At 37.4% G+C, this 24831-nt stretch overlaps 1 protein-coding gene across 6 annotated transcripts in view; it reads right to left on the bottom strand.

Moving 5' to 3' along the window:
* Positions 1-24831, bottom strand: part of SMOC2 (SPARC related modular calcium binding 2) — a 138065-nt gene that overhangs the window by 15462 nt on the left and 97772 nt on the right. For all 6 annotated transcript variants that reach the window (XM_059469401.1, XM_059469402.1, XM_059469403.1 and 3 more), the window contains exon 9: positions 19608-19690. In XM_059469401.1, the coding sequence (XP_059325384.1) occupies positions 19608-19690 (83 nt within the window). The remainder of the gene's footprint in view (positions 1-19607; positions 19691-24831) is intronic.

Genomic DNA, 24831 nt, shown 5'->3' with positions numbered 1-24831 from the left:
CTGGCATCACAAAAGTCTCCCTTTCTCTTTATGCAGTTTTTAATTTGGGATCTGCAATCGTGTTACCTTTCTGGACACCTTCCATTAAACATGATCGATTTCCTCTGCAAATATAATTTCAAATCTCACTGGCTCATCCTTTGCTAGACAAAAAGCTGTAAGATGACTAATACAAAAAACATAAATACAACTTACAAATCCTCAATATGGAACTCTTACAAGGTATAAAATTACATAAGAATGAAATGCCCTTCTTCTTACATAAGAATGAAATGTTGAAAGAGGTGGGAATATGACAGACTGACAAGGTCCAGGCTCTAATAATTAGACACTATTTATTTAAGTTAAAGATGATGGCCCACTCCTAATTCAACATTACCCAGGGTTGATAGAGGTCTCTGTAGCTACAGCAGGTTCTCAAACCAACTTCCTTTGCAAATAGACCTCTGTTTGGAACAGATCCTCCAAGTCAAATGTAGTACTGTGTACTTTATTAAACAATAATAAACTAAATGCTCAAGTAATGATGAACTGGATTTAATCCCACAAAAAGCAGGCAACTGAGAACTAACCATGCTTAATTTGAAATTTACAGTAAGCACTGAGGAAATGAACACATCTTACTTGGTAGCAGAGATCCTACAATGACAGAAGCACAATGGAGCAAATTAAGGATGGAGATTAATGTAATTATGGTTCTAAAGTGTCTGCCAGGAAGGATGCAATGCAGCTGACTTCATCTAAAACAGTTTACAGTGTGTGGTTTGATTACAAAGTGCCTTGGGTTGCTTTACAGCAGAAAGATCCAATTCCATGACAACACTCCATTAAGGATTAGGAGGACACTTTCCTCACTGAACCACTACACTGTAGGTGAGTTTTCGTTGGGTACAGTGTGGCCTGTTTCCTCTGTGCATGTCCAGCATTCAGTCAGGTACTCAACTAAGGATATCCTGCAGCCATGCCAAGGACTGGATTTCCTTGTGTTTGTGCAGAAGCCCACCCTGTCAGCTTCAGCAGCTGTCATGAAGTGTAATGCCAACCAGGATCCCCAGAATCAGCTGACCAGTTGGTACTAACAGGTAATATCTGAAAGGGCTGAGGAGACATTTCACATTATTGAAATGTGAAAACCAGTCAGGCTTACTGACTGTGGGACTCTACAGGAAACAAACAGAGAGGAAGAAATACCCTATCATGCCCTCCAGACATCAGGCATGGTCTACAAACAAACATGACCCCATTTTTTACACAGGCTGACATGGCATGGCATGCTGCAAGACTGAGCCAGTGTAGGCAGTTAGGGCAGTGTGTGTGTACAGTTTCTGGAGCAGGCCATGGAATCTCATTTGTTGATAACACAGCAATAGAAACACACCAGCTATGTTCTCAGGTGTCTTACTCTGTGCTGCTGAGTGAATGGAGAGAGAGGGAAACAAGACATTGCTTTATAACTTGTGCCCTGGGTATTGAAGGTGATAGGGGAAAATTCAATCTGAGTGTACAACAGCAGCATCCCAAATGCTCAGACCCAGCACAACTCAGTCCTTCTTGAATACTAACCTGACTTGTAGCCACACATTTTGCAACAGTGCTTGCCTGTTGGTGAAGGCAACTGAAATAATGACTCTGTAATTCACACACCCCACATTTCCATTCTAACTCTACTGGGAATAATTCTCTGGTATAAATACACATATTCTAATGCTGATTTAGTATGCAGAGGTCATTTTCCATTACAAATGAATGAATGTAAAAAACTTTTATTCAAAGCTAAGAAGCCATGCTCCATACCTACAGACAACAAATACTGTGAATTCCAACGCATACAGACTTTCAGTCTGTGAACTTCACATGACTAAGGTAAACAAGCCCTATGCAGATGACTTTAAAAGGGTTCACATGCTAGATTGTCAAAAATCACTTGGTGTTCTACTGCTGGCTAAAACCAGGAGGCAAAAAAGAGAATGTAATGAGCAGAAAAAAAAAACCCTAAACAATTAAACCTTTAAAAATGCCTAGGATTAGATCAAGAAATTCAACATGTATGTGTGGATTACAAGAAAAAGGCAAACATCCATTTCTATCAACTGATATAAGTACATTTGCAGAGGATTTAGCAAGTTTCAATTATGTGTGTCATTGCAGAGACTAGAGCTTAAGCCAGAACAATTTTTGTGGAAACAACATGAATATATGATAAGGGCAACGAAAGTAGGAGAAAAGCATGGAAATTGGAGAGAACCAGGTAGAAAATCAAGGGAGAGAAGAGAGACATGGAAACCAGTGGAGAGAAAAACTGCTTGAAGTTCCAAGCAAACTTGCAGCCTGTGCACTGACACAGACACCTCCAACAGCACTGACAGAATATTAATCTTCCTCCCCCATTCTCCACCAAACAAAGCTGTGATTCACTGAGATAGCTCTGGCGTTCATTGAACTGGCTTCTGGTGATTTTGTTTTCTCTGCTTCTGCCAAAGCCATGTGGATAACATGGCTGAATCTCTGCATCTTTAGCTGCATTTGCAGGGACAGAAGGGTTTTATATCTTCCTATTGCTTCTGGCACTCTTGGTATGTGGCCACGAAGTAGCTCTCTCTCAGCCTGGCCAGGAAACAACAATTCCATCATGTGGAAATAGTCAGGATTGGGTAGTTTATGTTTTACTCTGGTGCAAAATCAGCTTTTTTATGCCTTTTTTTTTTTTTTTTTAAAGAGCAAAACAACCTATCCCATCTTGGCCAAATAGCTTGGTGATGAGGGCACGCAGCTGAGATGGAGGAGACTGAGGTTCAACTCCCTGATCCAAACCAGACAGAGCAGGGAGTTGAAACCTGGCTTGCTGTTATCCCAGTGGAATACCCTAATCTCTAACACTAGAGGGTTAGGTTCAATTCCCTGCTCTGTCTGGTTTGGATCAAGCATTTGAACCTATGTTCTTTCCTCTTCAGCTGAGTACTCTAATCATCAAGCTATTGTGTGTCCACAGAAGGGTTCCTTTTGCTGTGAGCAAACACTCAGAACAAAGAAAATGTCAGAAGCCATTCCTATTGCTACATTAAAACATTTTCTTCAGCAGGATAACAATAGCATCAGAACTGGACAGCGTGTTCTTTAAGTCAGGGCTTCATCCTGCATGGCATGAAGAAATGCAAGCAGCATCTTCCAAAAAGCCTGGCAAGTGTGTCAACAGTGTTTTCTCACTAGATCAAATGAATTCATGAGCTTAAAGAAAAGCATGGACTTCAGTGCTTTGCTGGACAAAGGCACTGTACTTCATAGTCTGAAGAGTCAAATTTTCAGTAAATTTTTTTTGCCTTGCATGTTTTGGTCTTGAGTCTTGTTGCCTCACCAAAAAACAGAGTTGTGTGAATGGATGCTTAAGCAGCACTTTATCATTCCTGTATACAATAAGCCACTGCTTATAACCTTTTTTAGCAAATAAAAAAGAGAAGCCTGTTGTTCCGATATAAAAACACATTAAGTCTGCTCAGTTTTATTTTCTAACTTTCAATCCATTCTATTTAAAACTGAGCATTTAAGCTTCACTATTATTCAATTTAAATATTTCATTTAGAGGACATCAAAAGAGTAGACAATACAACGTCCAGTGGTATAAAGTTGAATTCAGAGCACACTGGAAAAAACAGGCCACTGGAGGTAATCAAATACTCAGATGCCATGGAAAAGAGTGGGGGGAAAAAAAAGATTATTTATAGGGGCAACTATTTATTTATAGGGTACTTCAGTGGTTCTACCTCAACCTGACAATTTCCATTCACAACAGAGAGCACAAACTTAATTCGTCACTTTTGTTTTTCATTTTCATAAAAAAGGTTTTACTCAATTGTCTAAATTTTTAATAGAAAAGGAATTTGGGGTTCTCACACAAAGCCCTCAAAAACATCAACAAACTTAATGAGTTGACTTAGTAAAGCACCTAGGTTTGTCTATAATATCGAGTGTATCTTGAGTTGTTCAGATGGAGCAGAATCAATCTGATCTATGGATTTCGTGAATGTTTGAAGATAAAAACATCTATCAAGGCAAGGGGAAAGGATGGGAGTTCCAAATTCAAATTTTACAATCATTTTTTTAGTGAACTTTAATCTGTTTTCTGGTTTTTCTGCATGAAAAGGATCAGTTTTCATCTCTCAAGTATTTGAGAGATTCCATTAATCATGCTGATACGTTTGGAAATAGTTACCAGGAAACAGTGAAGAAGAATATAAATGCCTAGCTATCAAAGCCCATTTTAACAATAAATTGCTCTTCTTTTATGACAGGCATTTATCTGTTGACTCTACTAAAAATATAATGAGTATAGAATGTTCTCACTTTATCTGCCCCATATTACAATGTTCTGCTTTATCTGTAAACAGAGATAAATCACTATGAAGAAAACTTGGGGAATTAGTCTTTTGCTGTTGAAGTACAAATTTTGGTTGGCAACAAGAAAATTAACCCAATTCCTACCTGTCTCCAAATTACAAACGTTACTAAGCAAAAGTTCTGAAGTTAAACATCTGAGAGAGAAAGAAAAATCTGTGTGAGGGAGCTTGACTTGAGCCCATGCACGTGGTATGTATCCTAACTTTAATAAAAAATTTTAAAAATTATTTGTAAAGAAATACTTTTTCTAAAAAAATTTATTCCTTTCCTATTAGCCAACCTATGAGTTCCATCTAAGACATAAGGCATAGAAGGTACCCTTCTCTTTCTGTCCAGTGGAACATCTTTGGAAATTCATTGTAAAAAAAGGAAAAACTTCAGCATCAAGACATTCACTGTACCCCACAATGAGCTCACCTTTTGTATTTCACCTATATAATGACAATTAGAGTAAGATCCAGTGGGTCTGGTTTTTTTTCACTCCCCCTCCAGAAAACCTCGTTTGATTTCAAATGAAGAGTTCAGGTTTAATAGATTCATTCAGGTAATAGTTTTATGATAAGAAATTCATGCCTCTCCTTTCATATTAAACCAGAGTTTTCTGACCTGCTTCCCAGGCAGCTTTCCTTGGGTGGATTGTAAAGAATCAGAGCAGTTTATATCTATTCACATTCCTCCTTCCCTCGCTGCCTTCCACACAAAGTGACTATCAAGTGAAGCCTGTCTGCAAGATGCCCCACAGCCAGATATGAAGGAGAGCTAGCAACAACAAAGTATTCACCCAAACGCTCAGCTAAGCCTCCAAGCTTAAATCTCAAGCAGCTAAGGAATTTGAAAAAACAAGGTTTCACTCTCCCAGAAGAACCCTGCTTTCCCAAACAACCCTACTTTAACCAAGTCACTACTTTAACCAACTTGCCCATGTCAAGGAAATTAATGAACTTAAAAAGTAAAAACAACTCACAACGAAGAGCAAGCCCTGTTTTTCTAAACATCAGAAATGCCAGCACCACAGCAGTGTGCCTTCTTTTTTACCAAGCCATACAGGGAATTCTAAATTAAAGCCCAATTCCTGTACCTTATATGCCCAGCCACCACACTGCACATTAATCTCTCCCCTCGATTTAGTTGACAAGTTTGCAATAACACTGTGTGATGCATGCCTAGAACCATGAGCTTGGCTCCAAGAAAACTGTGTACCCTGTTAATGCAGGGATCAAAATACCTGTTTAAAGAAATTAATTTTTTATAGGAAGTTGATTTATTTTTTTTTTGCAATCCCTATTGGATTAAACTTTTCCTATTGACAATTACACCTAGTTAACAAAATGCTACACATAAATCCCGAACAGCTCATAGAACTAATGAAATGGACTTGTAAACATGTGAGACACAGATGTTGTGGCTCTGCTTGCCTTCATTCTTTTAATCAAGAAGGAGGAACAAGGGAAAAAGAAATACAGCAGACAAAGGTTGAAATCAGCATTGTGTCCAAGCAAGTGGACAGTTGAAACAGAACACATGATTTTAAACAGCTCATAACAGATTGGCATTTCAGTGTTTGCAAAAAAAAAAAAAAAGATTAAATTTAGCCCAGTTTGCAAGGGAAGTTTCATGAAAAAGTTAGTAAAACTTCAGGAATTCAGAGGACAAAGTATTTTTATATAAAGGAGACTAGCTCCTTTGATTCAGTAGGAACTAAACTAAGTTCAGAGAATAATTATTCCTTTCAAATTTTGACATTAGGATTGTATATCTAATATTAATTATTTTTTTCCATTACTTTGGTTCAAATTGATATGGTAATGTCAGTAACACCTAGAGCATGAACTCCCTGTTGGTGCTGTTTATGAAGTTTAGATGACCCCAACTTCTACAGTCCAGCTGGTGTCCTAATTATGATGAACTATGCTTTGCACAAAGCTGATAGGAAAACTTGGATCCAGCTGAACTACTAAGGAGGAAGGGAGATATTTACCAAGAGCTCCTAATTAACTAAGTGTCCTGGCTTGCCAGCTGTAAAAAAAACCTTTCTGTGTAAAGAAAGTAGTCCTTTGATATATATATATAGCATACAATGCATCAATCACATTTTTTTCAGAAGCAATCTTCCTGCTTTTCTAAGACAAAACTTGCTGAGACAGTTTTAAGGGCTGTAAAATAAAATGTTCTCTCATGCTTAAGTATGCTCCAATTTTTTTACTGGGTCTGCAAGAAAAATCTGAAAGATAAGTGTGAAGAGCAAAGTGCAGAAAAATGGAACCATTTCTAGTGCTGTACATGGTAACCTATCAGTCAGTAGCTTTCAGACACACAGAAATCACTGAGAAGTGGAGAGTGTGGGTATGCTCAAGGAGTCACATTGTACATGCAGTGAACCCAACATCACCTGAGGCTGTTGAGCTCACTGACACAGCGGAGAGTAACTCTTCTCCCTTGGAGGAATGTGTCACAGAACCAGCTCTAGGCAAAAAATGTAGGCACATACATGTGCCTGGGGGAAAAACGGGCTGGTCAGGGCAGCTCATCCCACTTCTGGTAGGGGAATAGTTCAAAACTTCTGCTAAGTCTCACTGACAGGAAAGTACAAAAAGAGCTCATTTTTCACACCTCACCCCCAGCCCAGACTGATGCCTGTGCAAGCTGGCCGCTGCCATGTGCGCAAGGAGCATGGGAGTCTCATCTCAGCCCCGTGGTGCACACAGATGGTGTCAGCCCAGCCTTGTGTCCTGCAGCCCCTCCAGAGTCTGGAGTTTGAGCTGTCTTGCTCCAGAGTAGGAGAGAGCTGTGGCAGAAGGATGAACGTCCACTCAAACATTTGGAGAGAAGAGGATGTGAAATCTTCCCTCCAGGTCCCCAGCATCCCTCCCCAGGACGTCAGCGTTCTCAAGAGATACTTGGATTGAAATACTGACACTCCTTGAAACCTTCTAATGGCACTTGCAACTGAATCCCACTTATTTCCTTCTGTGAAATAAAAAGCAAGCGAAATACTAGTATCAGAGGATACCTTTGTAGGTATCCTCTCCTAGTTATTGGTTTACTTTATACCATTTTACACCCTAAGAGAACTTGCTACTGTGACACTATTTTCAATTCAAAGTAATGAATTAGAAGCAGAATTTGAACAACAGTTTTAGAGATTAAATAAAATAAAATTCGTCTTTAGAGCAAGTAACTGCCAAGCATACAACTACAAACCTACTTTCAAGAAATTATCTATGTAATCATTTTGATGATATCAACTATTGAAAATATTGGCAAAATATGTATTTACTTTTTCTGCTCTTAATACAATTATCCAATGAATTTCAAATTTCTCATAACAAAATCACTGCTCTTATATTTGCTCTACTTATATATAGTAGAGTCAACTTGAGTGAGGCTAAGTAAAACTGTGATTTCTTTCTCTAAGGTGCATCACAGTAATTCATTAAAAAAGCACAGAGATAGGATACAGCTCGCAGAATGGCTTTGATTCATTTCAAAACATGAGAAAACTACTGAGAATATATATGGAATATATTTGTAAGTAGAACCTGTTTATGAGCCTTTCCTAGGAGTGTGAGTTGAGAGGCATAAGAGCATCTCTGTCTGTAAATGTGAATTTTAGTATAAATACAGATTTAAATTTAGGGCTATGTTAGTTATTATATAAACACTTCTAATCTAGGTAAATCAGAAACATATTATTCCTGTGTGATGAAATTACTAGCACACATAATCCAAAAAGCACAAGAAGAAATTACTATACACCAATGCACCTTCCTAAACCCTGTACAAGTACATGTTATTTTGGGAAAAAAGAATTCCAAACTCTCTTGTGTAAATATTTCAGAGTGTTTAAGATTTTATTAGGAATACTTTTGTATCCTTCCAGCTCTTTCTTTAATAGTGTGAATTCAGCTATACAGATCTCAGAGAGAGACAAAAATTCTAACTAATAAAATCCTTCTCTAAATAGCTCCCAATTAACTTTCAGCATTCAAAGCCTAAAGGACAAGCATCAGATACACTGAAAAATTTCCAAGGATAGAAATATGTGCTAAATATCCTAATACAAAAACAGCAATCTTTTAATTTCAGTAGTTCAGAGATATTGTTTTGTGACCATTTAAATATTACTTCTCTGAACTGAAATTATGATATGGATATTTCCAGCATACATGAAAGAGTAAGTCTGTTCATTATTGATTATATTTAGATGCACATATAAGTGCACAACTAATGGAGTTCTTTATGATGCCTTCCTGCTTGATGAAAATGAGAGAGAAACAGCAATAATAGCAATTGAGATTGTAGAGCCAAACTCCAAATGTAATTTATGAGTTAAATTCATATTTATTTTTAGCTGTCTAGTCTTTTCACCACCAGATGTATAGTATACAAAGTACTATGGCTAATTACTACTTCTACTAGCTGAATATGTTAGTCAAGAGCTATTCCTACATTCTGCTTTCCTCTTCAGTGAGCCAGGTGAATTTTTCAAACTCTGGGTTTATTTTCTGCAGACAAATTTGCTGCTCAGCTCTAGTAGACATTTTCCATTATAACTTCCATTTGTCTGGCTATAAAGCCTAGGAATTCACTTATCAGTACTTTTCCCCATTATAAAGTTCACAGCACAGAAGGGTCTATAGTGATTAAGAAGCCATAAAAAAAGTTGATGAATATTCACTCTGCTTCTTAAATTAATTTGATTCAATGACCTTTGCTTTGCATTGAACTGTGTTCCAAAGCTAATTTCAAATTGGATCACTACCAGCAAATCTGGATTATGTACTCAAAGAACCCAAACCTCAGACTCTTAAGACTTGCATTCTATAACTCTCCAGTTAGAGAACAGGAACAATACCCAGGGACTCAAAACCCCTGACTTTGCACTGGTTCTGGCTGGCTGTGTCTCATTTAACAATCAGAGACTACATAGCCCATAGAATATCAAGGGTTATTGAACAACCTAAACTCTCATCCTACAGACACTTATGCCTGGGCTTAACTTTACAACTGCATGTAAAAGTTTCTTTGATTTTAACTGAACTAATCACAAGAAGAATGCAAGTAAGTGTTTGCAGGATCAGGGTTCAGCAGGTCATGGATTGTACTTTAGGAGTATTTACAATGAGTTGCTTGTGGATGACTTACAGAGAAAAAAAGCTTTACAAGAAAACATTTCTAGATAGCAAGCAAATCCAAGAACTCCACAAATGTAAAGGGCAAAATTTGTGACTAATTTATTTCCCAAAATTATTCACGGATTTTTGCCACATGCTAACATCAGGAATCAATGAACAGTAGCACTCCTGCTGAGCTAGAGAGAAGCAAATTTCTGAACCTCGAGAAGCATTCTGAATCCTTTGAAAGATTTCCCAGATGTTTGTTTGATTTCATTTCTTTTTTGAGGGTTCTCAGTTGTGGAGGCCTATAAACTGTACTTAACCAAGGAATAACACCATCTATTTGAAAAACACTGAGATAGTATCATATAAAATGTCATCCCTGTGAAAAAGAGTATTTATTCTACATCTCTTCACTGAGCCCAGAAAAATGCCTTCTCTGCAGGCTAAATACCTGATGCAAAGAAGAACCCGGAGGGAAGCCAGCTGGCTTAAGCTCAGCCAGTGTGAAATGAAGGTGACACATGCTGGCAGACTGAAGCACTTTGAGGAATTGGCAGGAACTTTCACTGGCTCTCCAGTTGATGGCATCTGTCCACCCATTGTCCGAGTGGCTTTGCAATCAGCTCAACTGCAAATTTTCCAGGCATCGTCTTGTTATTCTGTATTTGTGCAGTGCCCAGAACACTGGTAGCCCAGACTATACAACTATAAACTGCTGTGAGACAAACAATTAACAACAATAAGGACAGTCTTTCCAAGCTCATCTCTGGCTGCAGGTTCTCCATAATAACAACAGGTATGACATCCTCTATCTGTGGCTGCACCAAGGTTGCAGCACTTCCTTACCAAGACAAAGCATGTGAAATTGATCACGTCTTTGGTCTGCCATGATGAGGAGGACAAAACCTGGCATTACTTTTGAGCCTCAGTAAGAAACTATGTTCAATAATGATATTTTACTTTGTAAAATAAAGTCAACCTCAGTGAGATGTGCAACGCTCTTCTACTGATCAGTTCCTCTGGTCTCAGATAAGCTATGCTGGTATTTAGAAACCATGAGTATTGAATGGACTGATTATCAGAGACAGCTTTTTTCTCAAAAGAAGTAAACAAAGTAATTATTTTTTGCAGCAGGCTAAATATACTACATGGTAGTGCATATGAGACTATTTTAGTGTTTTTAAATATGCAATGTTATTCCTTGTTTGAGTACAATCTCTAGGCCTCCACAACTAAAAGCCCTTGAGGAGGAAATTTTTTGCCCTTTTGCAGGAGGTTACACAAAAAAGCCTTTTGGAGGCTAAAACAAAAATATTTTCTTCAGAAAAATATACTTAATGACTACATCTTGTTCATTTTCCTTGACAAGTTAATTAGGCTTATTGCTTGACACTTTCAGTCATAATTCAGCTGAGTAATGACTGATGTTATTACTGTATTACGCATTAAGTTTTTCAAAATGTTAGTAAGTGGGAAGGCTTGCACTGGCTTAAGTTTTCACAAGCCCTGGTCTTCTAAGTCTGCATTTCAAAAAGTCACTGTTTGATGAAAATCACAAAATTTCTAGGGTGATTTATTGTAAGTACAGGATATTTTCATAATTGCTGGGAATTGAAAATCCCCACTGAACTCACAGTTATTGAAGTGCTCATTTTATTTGAAAACTGGAACACTTCTCCAAGTGACTAAACACAAAGAATAAATGCCTTACCATTGCTGTTCCCTCTTGAAAATATAGCTCCAGATATACATTCAATCTGAAATGAAAATATTTATTTTTCCCTGTCCACAGATTAAACATGAGAGCTGTTTCTGCCACATAATCAAGGAGAATTTGTATCCAAGTATGAAAACAAAACAAAACAAGAGATCCATTTTGAAAGGAACAGTGTTACAAATCCATGGCATGCTTTTATTCCATTTACTCTATCAGATTATAAAGGAGAAGCCCTATACCATGTGCCTTTGAGGAAAAAGTGTCTTGTTATGTGACTCCCACTCACTGTCATGATAAGATTCAGGTGTCATTTTTCATTATGATTACAGCCCTGGCACACTAAAAGGTTTTCACCTTTTCCATTCAGTTAATATGAGCTTTTCTTGACAGCTTTTAGATTGCAAGATGATAATGATTGCAGGCATTCTGGCAGAAAACACTGAGGTTATTCTATATCAATCTTCCCTGCTGGTGTTGGTTTTTTCCTACTGCTTACACAAGAGCTACAAGCCAGTTGCCCCACATTATTATGAGATACCTCTCCTTTGTCTTCACTACAACAGATGTTATTTCAAGATTTTTAAAAGTATTTCTTGAACTTGTAGTTTTAAGCATCAAAGTTTGTTGAATGAGGCAAATTCTTTAATTCCTTTTAGGTTCCAGTGTGATCAAAGTTTCACTCTGCTTATTGTAGGATTTTATACTGGGCATAGACACTACCTCAGTATCCTACAGTAATGTAATTGGAGCTGTTTTAAACGGGTCTGTGGTATTTTCACTGTAAACTTTAGACTGTCTTTAAAAGAGGGAAGGTATCTTAATTATCTTAATACTCACATGTATTTTCTGCAGAGACCTTGTTGAAAGAAACAAAAATGTTTAAAACGTACTGCTTTGCAGTTTCTTTTGGATTTCTTGATTAGACTAATCTCTGCATTGAAGTATTTCATAAATTCATTTCCTTCTTTGTCTCCTTACTATGAGGAAAAAATATAGAAGGAGAGTAAATATAATATTATGGATTAAATGTAATTGTACAACTGGTGTGAGACAACCTCCTGGGAATCCAGCCAGATACAGGAGAATGTTCTCCCTTCTGGGCATGTTCTCACACTGATAGCAGGCAAAACTGCTGTCCTTAAACATGTGTTTGTTTGGAAAAGAAGGACAGCAACAAGTGAGGTGAGAAACAGAGCATATATTCTTTGGCACAGCCAAATGCTGTGAAGCAAATGAAGTCAGTGTTTATTAGTTCTACTATATCCTTTTAAAATAGACATAATATTATAGGTTAATATTAAGTAGATCAATGAATGAAATGCTATTGCTGAGACAGTAGCACCACCTTTAATTAGCAAGATTTTCTCTTTTGTTAGTTGTGAAAGAGTTGTGTCTTTCACTGGTATTTTCCTAGTAACACAAATGCTCTCACTGTAATTTTTATAGGCAAATTTGCACATAAAGTAGCTCTTGGGTTATGTGCTTGAGATTATTTTTTTCAGATATTAATATTTCTACTGTAAGTTTGTGTGATTATTCATTTTGATAAAAAATTATTACAAACTGAGGCAAAATTAAAGCAGTATGAAGAACCATGGCCAGATTATTATTAATCAAATCAGGATGAGGAGATGAATAGAAGAGGGTATGCAGGAAATCAGCGTGATCTGCAGAGCCTTGAAAAATAACTTGCAAGATTTCCTCCCTCTGGAGCTAAAATTCCCACTGGGAGACTAAACACAATGAGGTTGTCCTCCACCCACTGATCCAGCCTGTCAAGATCTCTCTGTGGAGCCTCCAACCGAAAAACACTTCCATCTAATTTAATTTGGTGTTATCTGTGAACTTACTGAGGATGCACTAAATCACCTTATCGAAACCATTGATAAAAGATATGAAACAAGACCAACCTCAATACTGAGTCCTGGGGAATACCACCAGTGACTGGCCATCAACTGGATTTAGTTCCATTTTCTACCTTTTTTTTGGCCCAGCAATCCAGCCAGTGTTTAATCCAGTAAAAATGTATCTGTTCAAGCCAAAAAAGACTCATTTTCTCCAGGAGACTGTTGTGGAAGATGGTGTAGCAGTCTTTACTGAAGTCTAGTTATTCAACAACCACAGCTTTTCCCTCATCTTCTAAGCAAGTAATCTTGCCATAGAAGATTAGGGTGCTCATGCAGGACCTGCCTTTCATAGAGCCCCATTGGCTGGGCCTGATCCCCTGGTTGTCCTGCACATGCTGTGTGATGGCACTCACGATGATCTGCTCCATGACTTTCCCTGGTACCAAGGTCAGGATGACAGGCCTTCCCAGATCATCCTTTCAACCCCTCTCACGGATGGGTGTTACATTTGCTAATTACCTTCTGGTAATTCTGGGACTTCCCCAGTTAACCAGGACTGCTGGTAAATGACTGGAAGTGACTTGGGAAGCTCTTCTGGCCAGCTCCCTCATTACTCTCACTGCACCCTCCCTGAGCCCACAGACTTGAGGGTGTCTAATTGGCATAGAATGTCACTAGCTGTTTCCTTTTGGATTATGGGGGCTTCGCTCTGCTCCCATCACGAACCTCCAGCTCTGGGAGTTGTACCTCACTGTTGAGCCTCACGTCCTCCCTGCAGACCCCACCATGCTCCAGGCAGCTCCCCTCCATCAACTCACCACACAGCTGTTCAGTTCTGCCACCACTTCACTGTCATAAAGCTTCACACCAGATTTGAACCAACATTTCCTCGTCATAGCCATTATTTAGGTAGTTCTGCTCTGTACAGAGCCTTTTTGCCAAGTACCTCTTGGTAAATAGAACAGCACAGAGCTCAGAGCAATGGTTACAAGCTCATTCAAAACAGCCAGCAACTTCAAGTGGTTGGTTGACTACTCAGAGCTTTAAGATTCAATAGCAGAAAGGAGTATTTTGAGTATTAGCTCATGCAGCCAGAAAGCTGGTTACATCATAAAAATATAATCCTTTTAAATCACAGCTCAGTGGAGAACATTACATGCCAATTGACCTAACAATTTGAAGCTCATGGGAAGGCAGGCATGTGTTAAAAATTTGCATTATGCCTTATCTGATGCCTTTAAAAAAAAGAAAGTTTTAGTCATTCAAATGTTTAAGAATGTGAAATAAGGCAAGATTAGTTTCTACTTGGTGTTGGTACCAGACTACACTGAAGAAACAGAGGACTATGTAGAAACAGGCTAAGCTAGATGAGGTAGGGCAGTGGTGGTACCTCAGCATTTTAGCTGAGAAATTCTCTGGCACCTTATAAAACCTGATGCAGTCATAGTCAAAAGTGGAACCACTGCATGATAGAATGAACCTCAAAAGGAGAGGCAGCTAAGCCTCTATCACTTTCCATTTCTTTTAAGATGCCTTTGAAGTGAGACACTTCATATGATGGCTGTTTGGCTGTGGGTGTTGCATCATTGTGGTTTGAGTGCTTCCGACTATTTCCCTTTAACTTTGGAAAAAGATACACTGCCAACAACCAAAAGTAAACGGTACTTATCCACATATAATTCCCCCATACCTTAAATCATGAGTTTGCCTCCACAAAACATAAACTGTTCAGGGTCAGTGCAGGATTATCCCATCAGAAACACAGTAAATAAAGCCATTACAATAGGAAGAGAATTGGGCAGTTAGAATATTTTTGTTTCTCTTAAGTAACACAAAAATTAAATAAACAGATGAGTTAAACTGCTCTCATGCATGATTTGCAGGAGAAAATATTAACTACTTGAATGCCAAGGTTAAACTAAGCTCAAGAACACCCATAGCTCAAAACAAGAGCTGAGTCAGTAGTAGGCTACGAAATTAGAAAATAACTTGTACTTTATATTTAAGGAAGAGTTTTAAGGGATTTTTTTTTTGTTTTGTTATTAAGTTGATTAACTATACAAGGGACCTCTGTCAAGACATTTCAATTGAGTCGTAAAGTTCTAAGTTTGACTTAAACTGTAGACCATCAGAGTACCATGATTAATAGAGCTTAGACCCTGGATGGAAAGTGCTGAGTTTTGGATTTGGGTTGTGAAGAAAAGGTTGTGGGGAAAAGGAGGCACAAAGAAATCAAAATCTGTCTCACAGAGGCAGTGCAAAACTATTTTGGATCCTTCTTGTGCCACCGAATAAACCCTGGACAATAAAAACCTTTCAGATGCTTCTTAACTCAGTGCTATCAAAACCCTGAAATACTCACCTTTTTAGGAGAAATGGTCCAGAAACAAATTGTAATGATAATCAACTGAAGTGAAGGATTGCCAGTAAGGACAGAAATAGGAGTGAAATGCTGATCTTACATTACAAGTAAAAACCTACAGGAACATGAATGCAATGAAAGCATACTACTTCCAGCAAGGCAAACTGAAATCAGTATCTCAGGAAAACAAAATATTCAACAGTGAAGAACTGTGCTATTTAGAGAAAATTAAAAAGGGAGACTTTCAAGACTTTTAGTAGACTGATTTACTACATCTGCACATTGACCCAAGTCAGTATACTGTATTACTGTTCAAGACACTGTCATTTCCAAACTATACTTTCCCCTCTCAAATTATCCTTTTGCATGAAATGAAGTATCACAACTGTAGGAACGTCAAAAAAACCCCACATCATGTTAAAGAAATGGAGAAACTTAAGCAAACCAAAATAAAATGTAAACAAAATTAGTGGTCTGACTTAAATTGACAAAACCATAGCAACTCAGTAAAGTCTGAAAATCTAGCTTCACATTGTGTCCCTTGCTGAAACTTGTGTGTCATTTACTCATTTGTGAGTTTTGTGGGGGTTTTTTTCTGCACAAAAGATAAGGGTACTGCTAATTAAAAAATATTATGTGATCAAAACGACATTGTCCAGAATACTTTAAAAATGTTTCTATTTACTTTTCATATTTCTTGTCTGGGTAATGAAAATCATATGGCAGGAAAATAAGATAAATTCCCAAATCAGGTGAGAATACAAAAATCTTAAATCTTATAAAGTACTATCCAAAGATTATGCAGCCCTCACACACAGCAGAGCCTAAACCACAGACTTCTTGCTTTCTATGCATACTTTTTAAATAAGAAAAGGATTTGCCCAGGAGACAAATTATCTGCGTAGTCTGGCAGTGTCTCAGTATGCTACCAAGTCTTGCTTTCTTACACACCAAGGTCCTTTTCTTCCAGGTTGCTTGGAGCAGAGGCAAGACTAGCCTTATGAACAGCAAGCTTACAGGGGTAACTACACCTCATTTCATCATACTATATGTTTTGCTTAACTAGCCTTCAGGCTAAATCCTTTTAAATGCTCTTGATCAGCTTATGTAGAAAAATGAATTCCTCTTTAACACGCCGGTAATCCAAAGTATGGAAAAAACTATTCAAGACCTTACATCACAGAGATTCCATTTTACTGTATAACACAGAAGAAAATAAAAGGTCAAAATACAAATGTTTGAAAACTCTGACTGTGAGAAAAATAAAAAACCCTTTTGTTTCCATAGTATGTGACATTCTCTATAATCCTTCCTGAGTTCAATTTCATTATCTCAGAATAACCAGTTTCTGAGAAAGATCATAACCGCAAGTAACCTCAGAAAAATGCTTTGGCTTTAAAAAAGGACTAGAAATCTAATGGGAATTATTATTATTATTATTATTATTATTATTATTATTATTATTATTATTATTATTATTATTATTATTATTATTATTATTATTATTATTATTATTATTATTATTATTATTATTATTATTATTATATAACTTCCAGTCCAAACTAAGAGATACAGATGGCTTGGATCGTCCATACAAACATTAGGCTAGCCTTCAGCTTCAGATGCTTTATATTAGGTTACATTAGGATGTGAAGGTTTAAATTAGTGGGAATTTTGCTGCTGATTCCAAGGGAGACTTATCTGCCACAATTTTGCCTTAACAAGGTATCAATGCTTGCCAAAAACTGTTTCTTGGTTTACTTTCGGCTTACATATAATGGGTTCAAATTTTCAGGTGGTATAAATCAGTGAAGCTGCAGAACCATGCTAATTTAATCCACTTGAGGATCTACCTGTAGGGTTTATCCCATTTAAGATCATTCATACCAGTAAAGTAATTATTTTAAAATCTTCCTGGTTTTACATGGCAGGTAGTCAGAGTGGTTTCACCAAGGGCTGCTGCATTTTTTTGGCTCTAATCAGGAAATCAAGCAAACCCATCCTTTCAGAAATGTATTATTCCTTAAAAGTAAGACTCCAATTAACCTAGTTTTTTTCTTTATTCAGTCCTGGCACCACTCAGAAATTATATCCTATATTTAAATTTAGACAACACAGATGCAAACATGCCTTTGCAAGGCTGCTTACAATAGAAAAACCTGAATAACAGTGATTCATTGCTATTAAAAAGTTGATTCATATTAGCTATTCACACAACTTTGTGTGAATACTTGTACAAGCTCATCTTTCAACCTCCTTTTTTTCAAAAAACTGTCTAAAGTAAATCAAATTTATTTCCCTCAATGTAGTGCTTTCATGATAAGAAATAAATTTGCCATTTATTGGAAAATGTACTTGTGCATTTAGCCTTGCAGGGAGAGAAAGAAAAAAATAATCATCTTAACACAACTGCAACTGGGAAGTAGCTTCTTCCCCATTACTTCTACAGACATGTACTTATTCCATGCTGCTGCAGAATGGGAGATTCTTCTAGTTAACCTATATGTATTTAAGAAATTTTGGTATTTGCCTTATTTTAAAATAACACAAGGCATTTGGAAGTCAAAGATTAGGCAACCTAACATGAGAGAGAGCAAATCAATGTCATACATATCAATTATAACACTTATAGGCTTGCATTGCTGTAGTGGTTTTTTGACTAAAGCACACATAATGCAAAATACCATAATGTAAAAAAAAAAGGAAAATCAATATACCATTGCATAACTTAATGAAAATTAATTTATCAAGTAGGAGCTTGTAGCATCGAAAATTCTTGTTAACTATTTCACTTGTATCTTGATTTTGGATAAATCTTTATTACTGTACTGTATGAAAGCACTAGCAGTTTAGATAAGAAAATAGATATATGAAATCTTAAAAACCTTCACCTGCCCATTTTTCCTCTAAGAGTCCATCAAGCAAATGTTTTTCAAAATATTTAGCAAAAGGTAGGAAAGATATCACCAGTAAGTGATATCTTTAACTGCAAAACTTGTTTCTTCAATTTCTGTTCTGCTATAATGTCCTCTAAGTCAAGTTCTTTCCATTCAGAAAAAAACCCATAAAATCAAGTAACCATCCAAGTCTGTAACTATGCAAGTGTTGTGTGAAATAATTTGTTGAAGATGGCTAACTTTCCACTGGTTTCCATGGAGTTGTAAATAGCACAGAATAATTTGTGTTAGAAGGGACCCTTGAAGGTTATCTTCTCCAGCCCCGCTACAATAAGCAGGACATCTTCAACCAGGTCTTTTGATTAGCTTCTATATAGAACGCAACTTAGAGTTATAGCTAGTTGTTTTTTTTTTAATTACACCTTGTAATTAAATTTATTTCATGACAGAGAGCATTGATGTGTGTTCACTCAATATGCATTTCAACACTGATGGGCATAGTCTGAGAATTGTCTGAATGTTTCTTTGGCTGACCAAACTAGATTATTTTTCATTACATGAAAGATCTGCACATATTATTTACTTCTTTTTGGTTCTTTACAATGGCTGACAGTGACTTGTAATTCTCTCATAATGTGCAATATCACAAAACCTGCTACTCCTCAAGTTATTCAAGCATACTAAAAGGCCATTTCAAAAATTAAGGAAGTCTACTGACTTCTGTGAAGCTCAACTATCCACAAATAAGATCTCTCACATGATTAGAAAAAGTGTAAAAAAATGAAAATTCTAATAAACACCATTTTTTCCTTTCACAAAGAATCATTTCAAGAAGTATTATTGTGAGGTAAACTGACAAAGATACTCTTGGAGAAAAGTAAGATGGATACATTAATTAGACTGATTTGAAGATGGAGGCAAATTTTCCATGGATTTTGCAAGAACAAGGATTATGAAGCACTGGTTAAGTTATCCTGGATATATTTGCTGATCTCCCCCATATGAGAGCAGCAAATAATAATTCCAGTAAGTAAATGTGATGGCCAATAAACTACTGATTAAAATTAGCCTTACTTTCTCTGACAAGATCCTAAGACCCACATTGACTTACACTGCTCCAAAGTCAAAGACTTCAGTCAGTGGCAAATCAATACAGCAGCATCTAAAAGGTACTCTGTTTTGATACAGGGTAAGGAATTGCTTTCTAATTTACTGTAGAGAATGAACAAAAGCACTGGAATGCATAAACTTAAATTTACCCTTTTCACTGACCTTGAAGCTGGCGGCCTTTGTACAAATCCTTTGTTTTTGTTGGGTGAGCTCTGGCACCATTATCACATTTAGGTTGTTCATATCTAAAGAACAAACAGGGAGAGAATAAAACCAGCCAAGGTTAATTGGATCAAGAATTAATTAATTTCAAAGTTTGCAATCCTCATACCTTCTTGTATTTAGGGAATAAGCCCACATTTTCATTCAGAGGGCAATGCAAACTTATCTATCTTTCACTTACCTCAAAGAAACCATCTTTATTCTCCTGGAGTTGATAACAAACTAAAAAAAAATATTCTCTCTTGTAAAACCCATTCTACTGGGAGGAAAACTAAAGAACTGCCATAAATTAATACAAAATAAAAATTATTTTGAAAAATATACAAAAGAAGCCCCACAGAAGTAAAAAAAAAAAAAAAAAAGACACTGTCTCCCCCCTAAAAAAAAAAAAGTCATAAACAATACCACAGACAGTATTCATGTTGGGAAACACCAGAGAAACAAAGAAACAATACCAAAATCACAGCAAGGCAGGTACTGTAGTTAGGAACTACTGCAGCTCTAAAAAGTTAAAGTAAGAAGGGTTATGTTTTGAATAAGAGTGCAAAGTGATAGGATTTCCAGAAGGAAGATAATTGAGCTGGGACTGCTTGAAGTGAATTGTGAAGGAGACTGAATCTCCACCTGCTACTGGAATATTCTGGTTCTTCTATGCTTGTTGAGTTTACTTAAAGTCACTTTGTTAGTCTAACTGTTAATAAGAAATTCTGCTATTTGTACTTCCAACAAACAGTGACTTATGCAACACCACTAGCAATATATTTTATGCAGACTAGGAGGCATGGGAGGAACATCTGTTGCTGAATCTCACCTCCTTTTCCATGTCCCACTATCAAAGCATGGTGGTTTTTCACTCACCTCAACAGAGTCTCTTTCTGAGAAATTTTTACTTTATTGTCCTAAAGCAGACTGAAGTTGCAGGACTTAGCATGTAGCACTTCAGAGAATGTTTCAATTCTCAGTTAAATGAACATGCATCATGTCAATACACGTGTGTGCACATATTGTTCACTGAATAGATTCTAGACTCTCTCATAGTTTATATAACTGAAGTTCTCCTACTCCAACTTCACCAAAAGCACATTTACTGCATGGCACCCTTAGATTTCTCATTAAATTATACTAATCCAATTTTTTTGGAACAAAATATTTCTAAAAACATTGAATGGTGGCAATGTCCTGGATTCAGGTCAGACTGCTTCTAAAAACAATGCCTAAATATTTTTCTCTTAATTATTAGGCAGCAGAAAGAACAGCAATAATATTTTTTTCCTTTGAGCACTTAATTTGTTTCTATACCACCCGATGAAACTGACTACTAGCCCACCAAGTTTTGGCTGCTGCAAGAAGGTACAGTATCGTTTTTATGGACATGGGAGAGCTACAGACTCTTTTTTACCCTAAATAATGGCAGAAATAGAAGGTGCTTTGATAACATGGGTTGGATTCAGATACTTGATGGATGACCACTTCAATCAGCCAAGAAAACAGTGAAAGAGAAGTCTCTGAGCAATACCCACTAATGCAGTATCTGGCAAACAGCCTGGCCCCGGATTAATCTGATACCTGACTCTGCATTCCCCTCCTTCTCTTCCATTACTATGGCTGCTCTGTGCCTACATTTCATTTTTTGGCCTCTACTCTTCTACCCTTTTGGCTGATATTTTTGTTAAATACACACATAGTCCATCATATACAAACTAAACCTATAAAAGCCCAATAGGTGTTAAAATGCTGCAATGTGAAAAGTCTATGTTTAACTCTTTAAAGAAACTGAAGAAAGAAAACAAGTCATTTAAAGTTTACCATACAGGAACACCCATGCTAAAAACTGATAAGAAAAACAGACTTGCCTCAGTTTTCGTGAAGAAAGAGTGGGAACGGGATAGTATGTCAGAATGGAACACAGGTTAAAAATAGTGTAGTTAAAAGACATCCCAAGTTACTCTTTTGAATTTAAAAGGGGAAAGAATCCCCAGCAGTGAATGTATATCTAGAATTAGCAAGGGCTTAGGAAGACTGCTTTATACCTCTGATCAGTCTGCTGGGAAGCATTGAGATTTACTGAGGTGTACAAAGCAGAAGAGGATGGAGGCTTCCACAGGGATTCTAAAATGAGGGCAGCTTCATGAAACAGATGATCTATGTTCCTTTTTAAGTTTAGAGAATCTTGTGCAAGTTTGGGGTTTACTCTGCACGAGATCCTAGTTGCTAAAAAAGTCACATGTCAGAACTCAGCCTCATGGTCCCCACTGAGCCGAAAGGCTGAGGTTCATGCTGTGATTTCCAAGAGGCATTGGGAGCCAGCTCGTGAGGAACACACCAACACTTTTGTGGGAATGGTTGTTTTTAGCCTTTAAATGCATTACCTCCTTTTAATCCAGATTTATTCCACAACTTCACCTATTTCTTTTGTTTTATTGTCTTAAATGTCCTAGAAGGGTTCTTCATTGGCATACCTTCATTTTAACTCTAGAATGAGTTTCTTTTTTTCTGAAATACCTTCACTGACAAATGATTTGTCTTTTTTTCAGATGACAGTGTATTAGAAGGTGAGTGTTAATAACTTCTCTTCATTTTGAGAGTCTTAATTAACATGATTGCCATTTATTGAGGTGTTCAGAACCTTATAATATGACAAATATAATTCTCATGAGTACATTCAAAACAAATAACAAGCAGAATGTTGAGCTGCTCTGGCAATAGCTTTCTGGATCTGTCTATCCTTTCAGTGTTGTCCCTTACCAATTTGACCCTTATCTGCAGTACAGGGATATCAGTATGCTACGCACCCATCTTGCTACCAGGAGTACTAATGACATCAGTTCCCACAGTAGAGTTTTAAGATACTTCAATTTGTACTTTGAAGTGAAAAACTGAAAGACAGTACACTAAATTTTTCACAAGCCCCTGACTGTTTAAACTAGGAAGGACTCACATATTCCTTCTTTCCATTCTATAAGAATTATAAAAAGACAAGTGTATATTCCTCATTTTATTCTGGTTCCCATTTAGTTCCCTCTCCCTGAAAAAAAAAAAAAAAAGTTTCATTTTATAAATATAGAAAATAAAATTAAAACCAAGAAATAATTAATGGGATTTCAGCCCATCTAAATATTTCTCAGAAATGAGGTCTAGACATTCCTCCTAAACTCCAGGCAGTAATCTCACCTGCTTGTTTACCAAGACTGTAGATTCCTAAATACACCAGTCATTCTTTATTTAGTATGAAATTCCTAAAACTGAGTACTCTCCTTACCCATCTGTGCTCAGAAATGTCCTCTTTGGGGATATCACTAAATTTTACTTCCGCAGAGCTTCACTGAGGACTGACCTTATGTAAATGGTCAAGAACATAGCAGCTGATCTTTTTAGTATCAGTCATCAGGCAGAGCACTTTTGTGTCTAAACCATATGCATGGAAAGATTGTATCCAATTTTCCAGCCTTTCAACCTTGAGACATGCATCACAGTGAAAGGTCTTCCTGCTGCCTCTTCTCCCACAGCTGAGCGACTGTGTAGTTGCCAAAAACAAGAGCCCAGCAGACCAAACAGGGGAAAAAAAAGAGACAGAGACTAATTCTAGGTCCATAGGTGATTCATCAAGGGGTTGAGAAGGCCTAGAATTCCAGTCTGTATGACAGCAGGAGCCAAAATGGCACATACTGTGTGCACACTATACATATTAATAGGAAAGCAAGGTGGTTGATTTTGAAGGATCATCACCTTCAGTTTCATAAATGGTTCATCCTGATGTGCAGGATGTGGCAGGAAGCCCACAGAGATGAAGAAAGTGCACCTAACAAAATTCACATTTAAAAAGAAGCGTGCAATTGGTCAGAGGATACAGGAGGAACAGACACTGTTCAAGCACGCAGGGATGGGGTTGGGAATCTGGTAGGGAGCATGAAGGCAACAAGAACTTCCTACATGTGTATCAGCAGCAAAAAGAAGACAAGGGAAGTGTGAGCCTGCTGCTGGGTGGGATAAGAGACCTTGTGACAAAGAACAGAGAGAAGGCACAAGTACTCAATGGCACCTCCTCCCTGTCTCCAAGGAAACCCAGGTTCTTGAGAGCAGTAGTAAAGTCTAGAGCAAGGAAGACTTATCCTGGGTCATGAAGGATCAATTCAGGGATTGTTTGAACAAATTGGACATACATAACTCCATGGGACCTGATGGGATGCACCCACAAGTGCTGAGGAAGCTGGCTGATTTTTGGGCCGCTCTACTATATCTGAAAGATCTTACTGACTGGGAAAGGTTCCTGGGGACTGGAAGAAAGAAAATGCCACTTCTGTGTTCAAGAAGGGCAAGGAAGAGCCAAATAAGCCAGAGATACTCACCTCGGTTTCTGAAAAGGTGATGAAGTAAATCCTCCTATAAGCTACTTCAAAACATATGAAGAAGAAGGTGATTGAGAGTTGTCAGGATGGAATTATGAAGAGGAAATCATACATAGCCAAGACTGCAGTTTCCTGTGATTCTGCAACTTGCTCAGTGGATAAGGTGAGATGGGGAGATATTATTTATCTTAATTTTAGCTAGGCTTTTGACACTGTCTCTGAGCACATTCTCATAGACAAACTGACGAAGTATGTACGAGATAAATGAACAGTGAGGTGTGTTGAAAACTGGCTGAACAACCAGTTTCAAATAGTTGGGATGAGCAGAAATATTTCAGCTGGAAGTCAGTTACCAGTGGAGGGCCCCAAAGCTTGTCTATTGTTAAACAATTTTGTTTAACCTCTTCCTTAATGACCAGGACACTGGGACATGGAACAACATTAATAAGTTGCCCTCTCGTTCACAGTGGGAGAATGAGACTTATCTGCAATGTTGTGTCCAGCGCTGAGCTCCCCTAAGAACAGAGACATGGGCACACTGGGTCTAGCAAAGGACCACAAATATGATTAAGGGACTGGCGCATTTGGTATAGTAAGAAAAGAATGCTGACAGTGTTCACCCTGGAGAAGAAAAGGCCCATGGGGGATCTTAATGATGTCTCTAAGTATCCAAAGAGAGGAAGATAATGAAAGGGAAGTAGAAAATAAACTGGACATAGTCCTGAGCAATCTACTATAGATGATCTTGCTTTGAGTAAGGGGATTGAGTCAGAAAACCTACAGAGATCTCTACCAATCTCAATTATTCTGTGACCATA

Source organism: Ammospiza nelsoni, chromosome 3 (assembly GCF_027579445.1).
Source record: "Ammospiza nelsoni isolate bAmmNel1 chromosome 3, bAmmNel1.pri, whole genome shotgun sequence".
Lineage (NCBI taxonomy): Eukaryota > Metazoa > Chordata > Aves > Passeriformes > Passerellidae > Ammospiza > Ammospiza nelsoni.
This window is presented reverse-complemented; position numbering and strand designations above follow the sequence as displayed.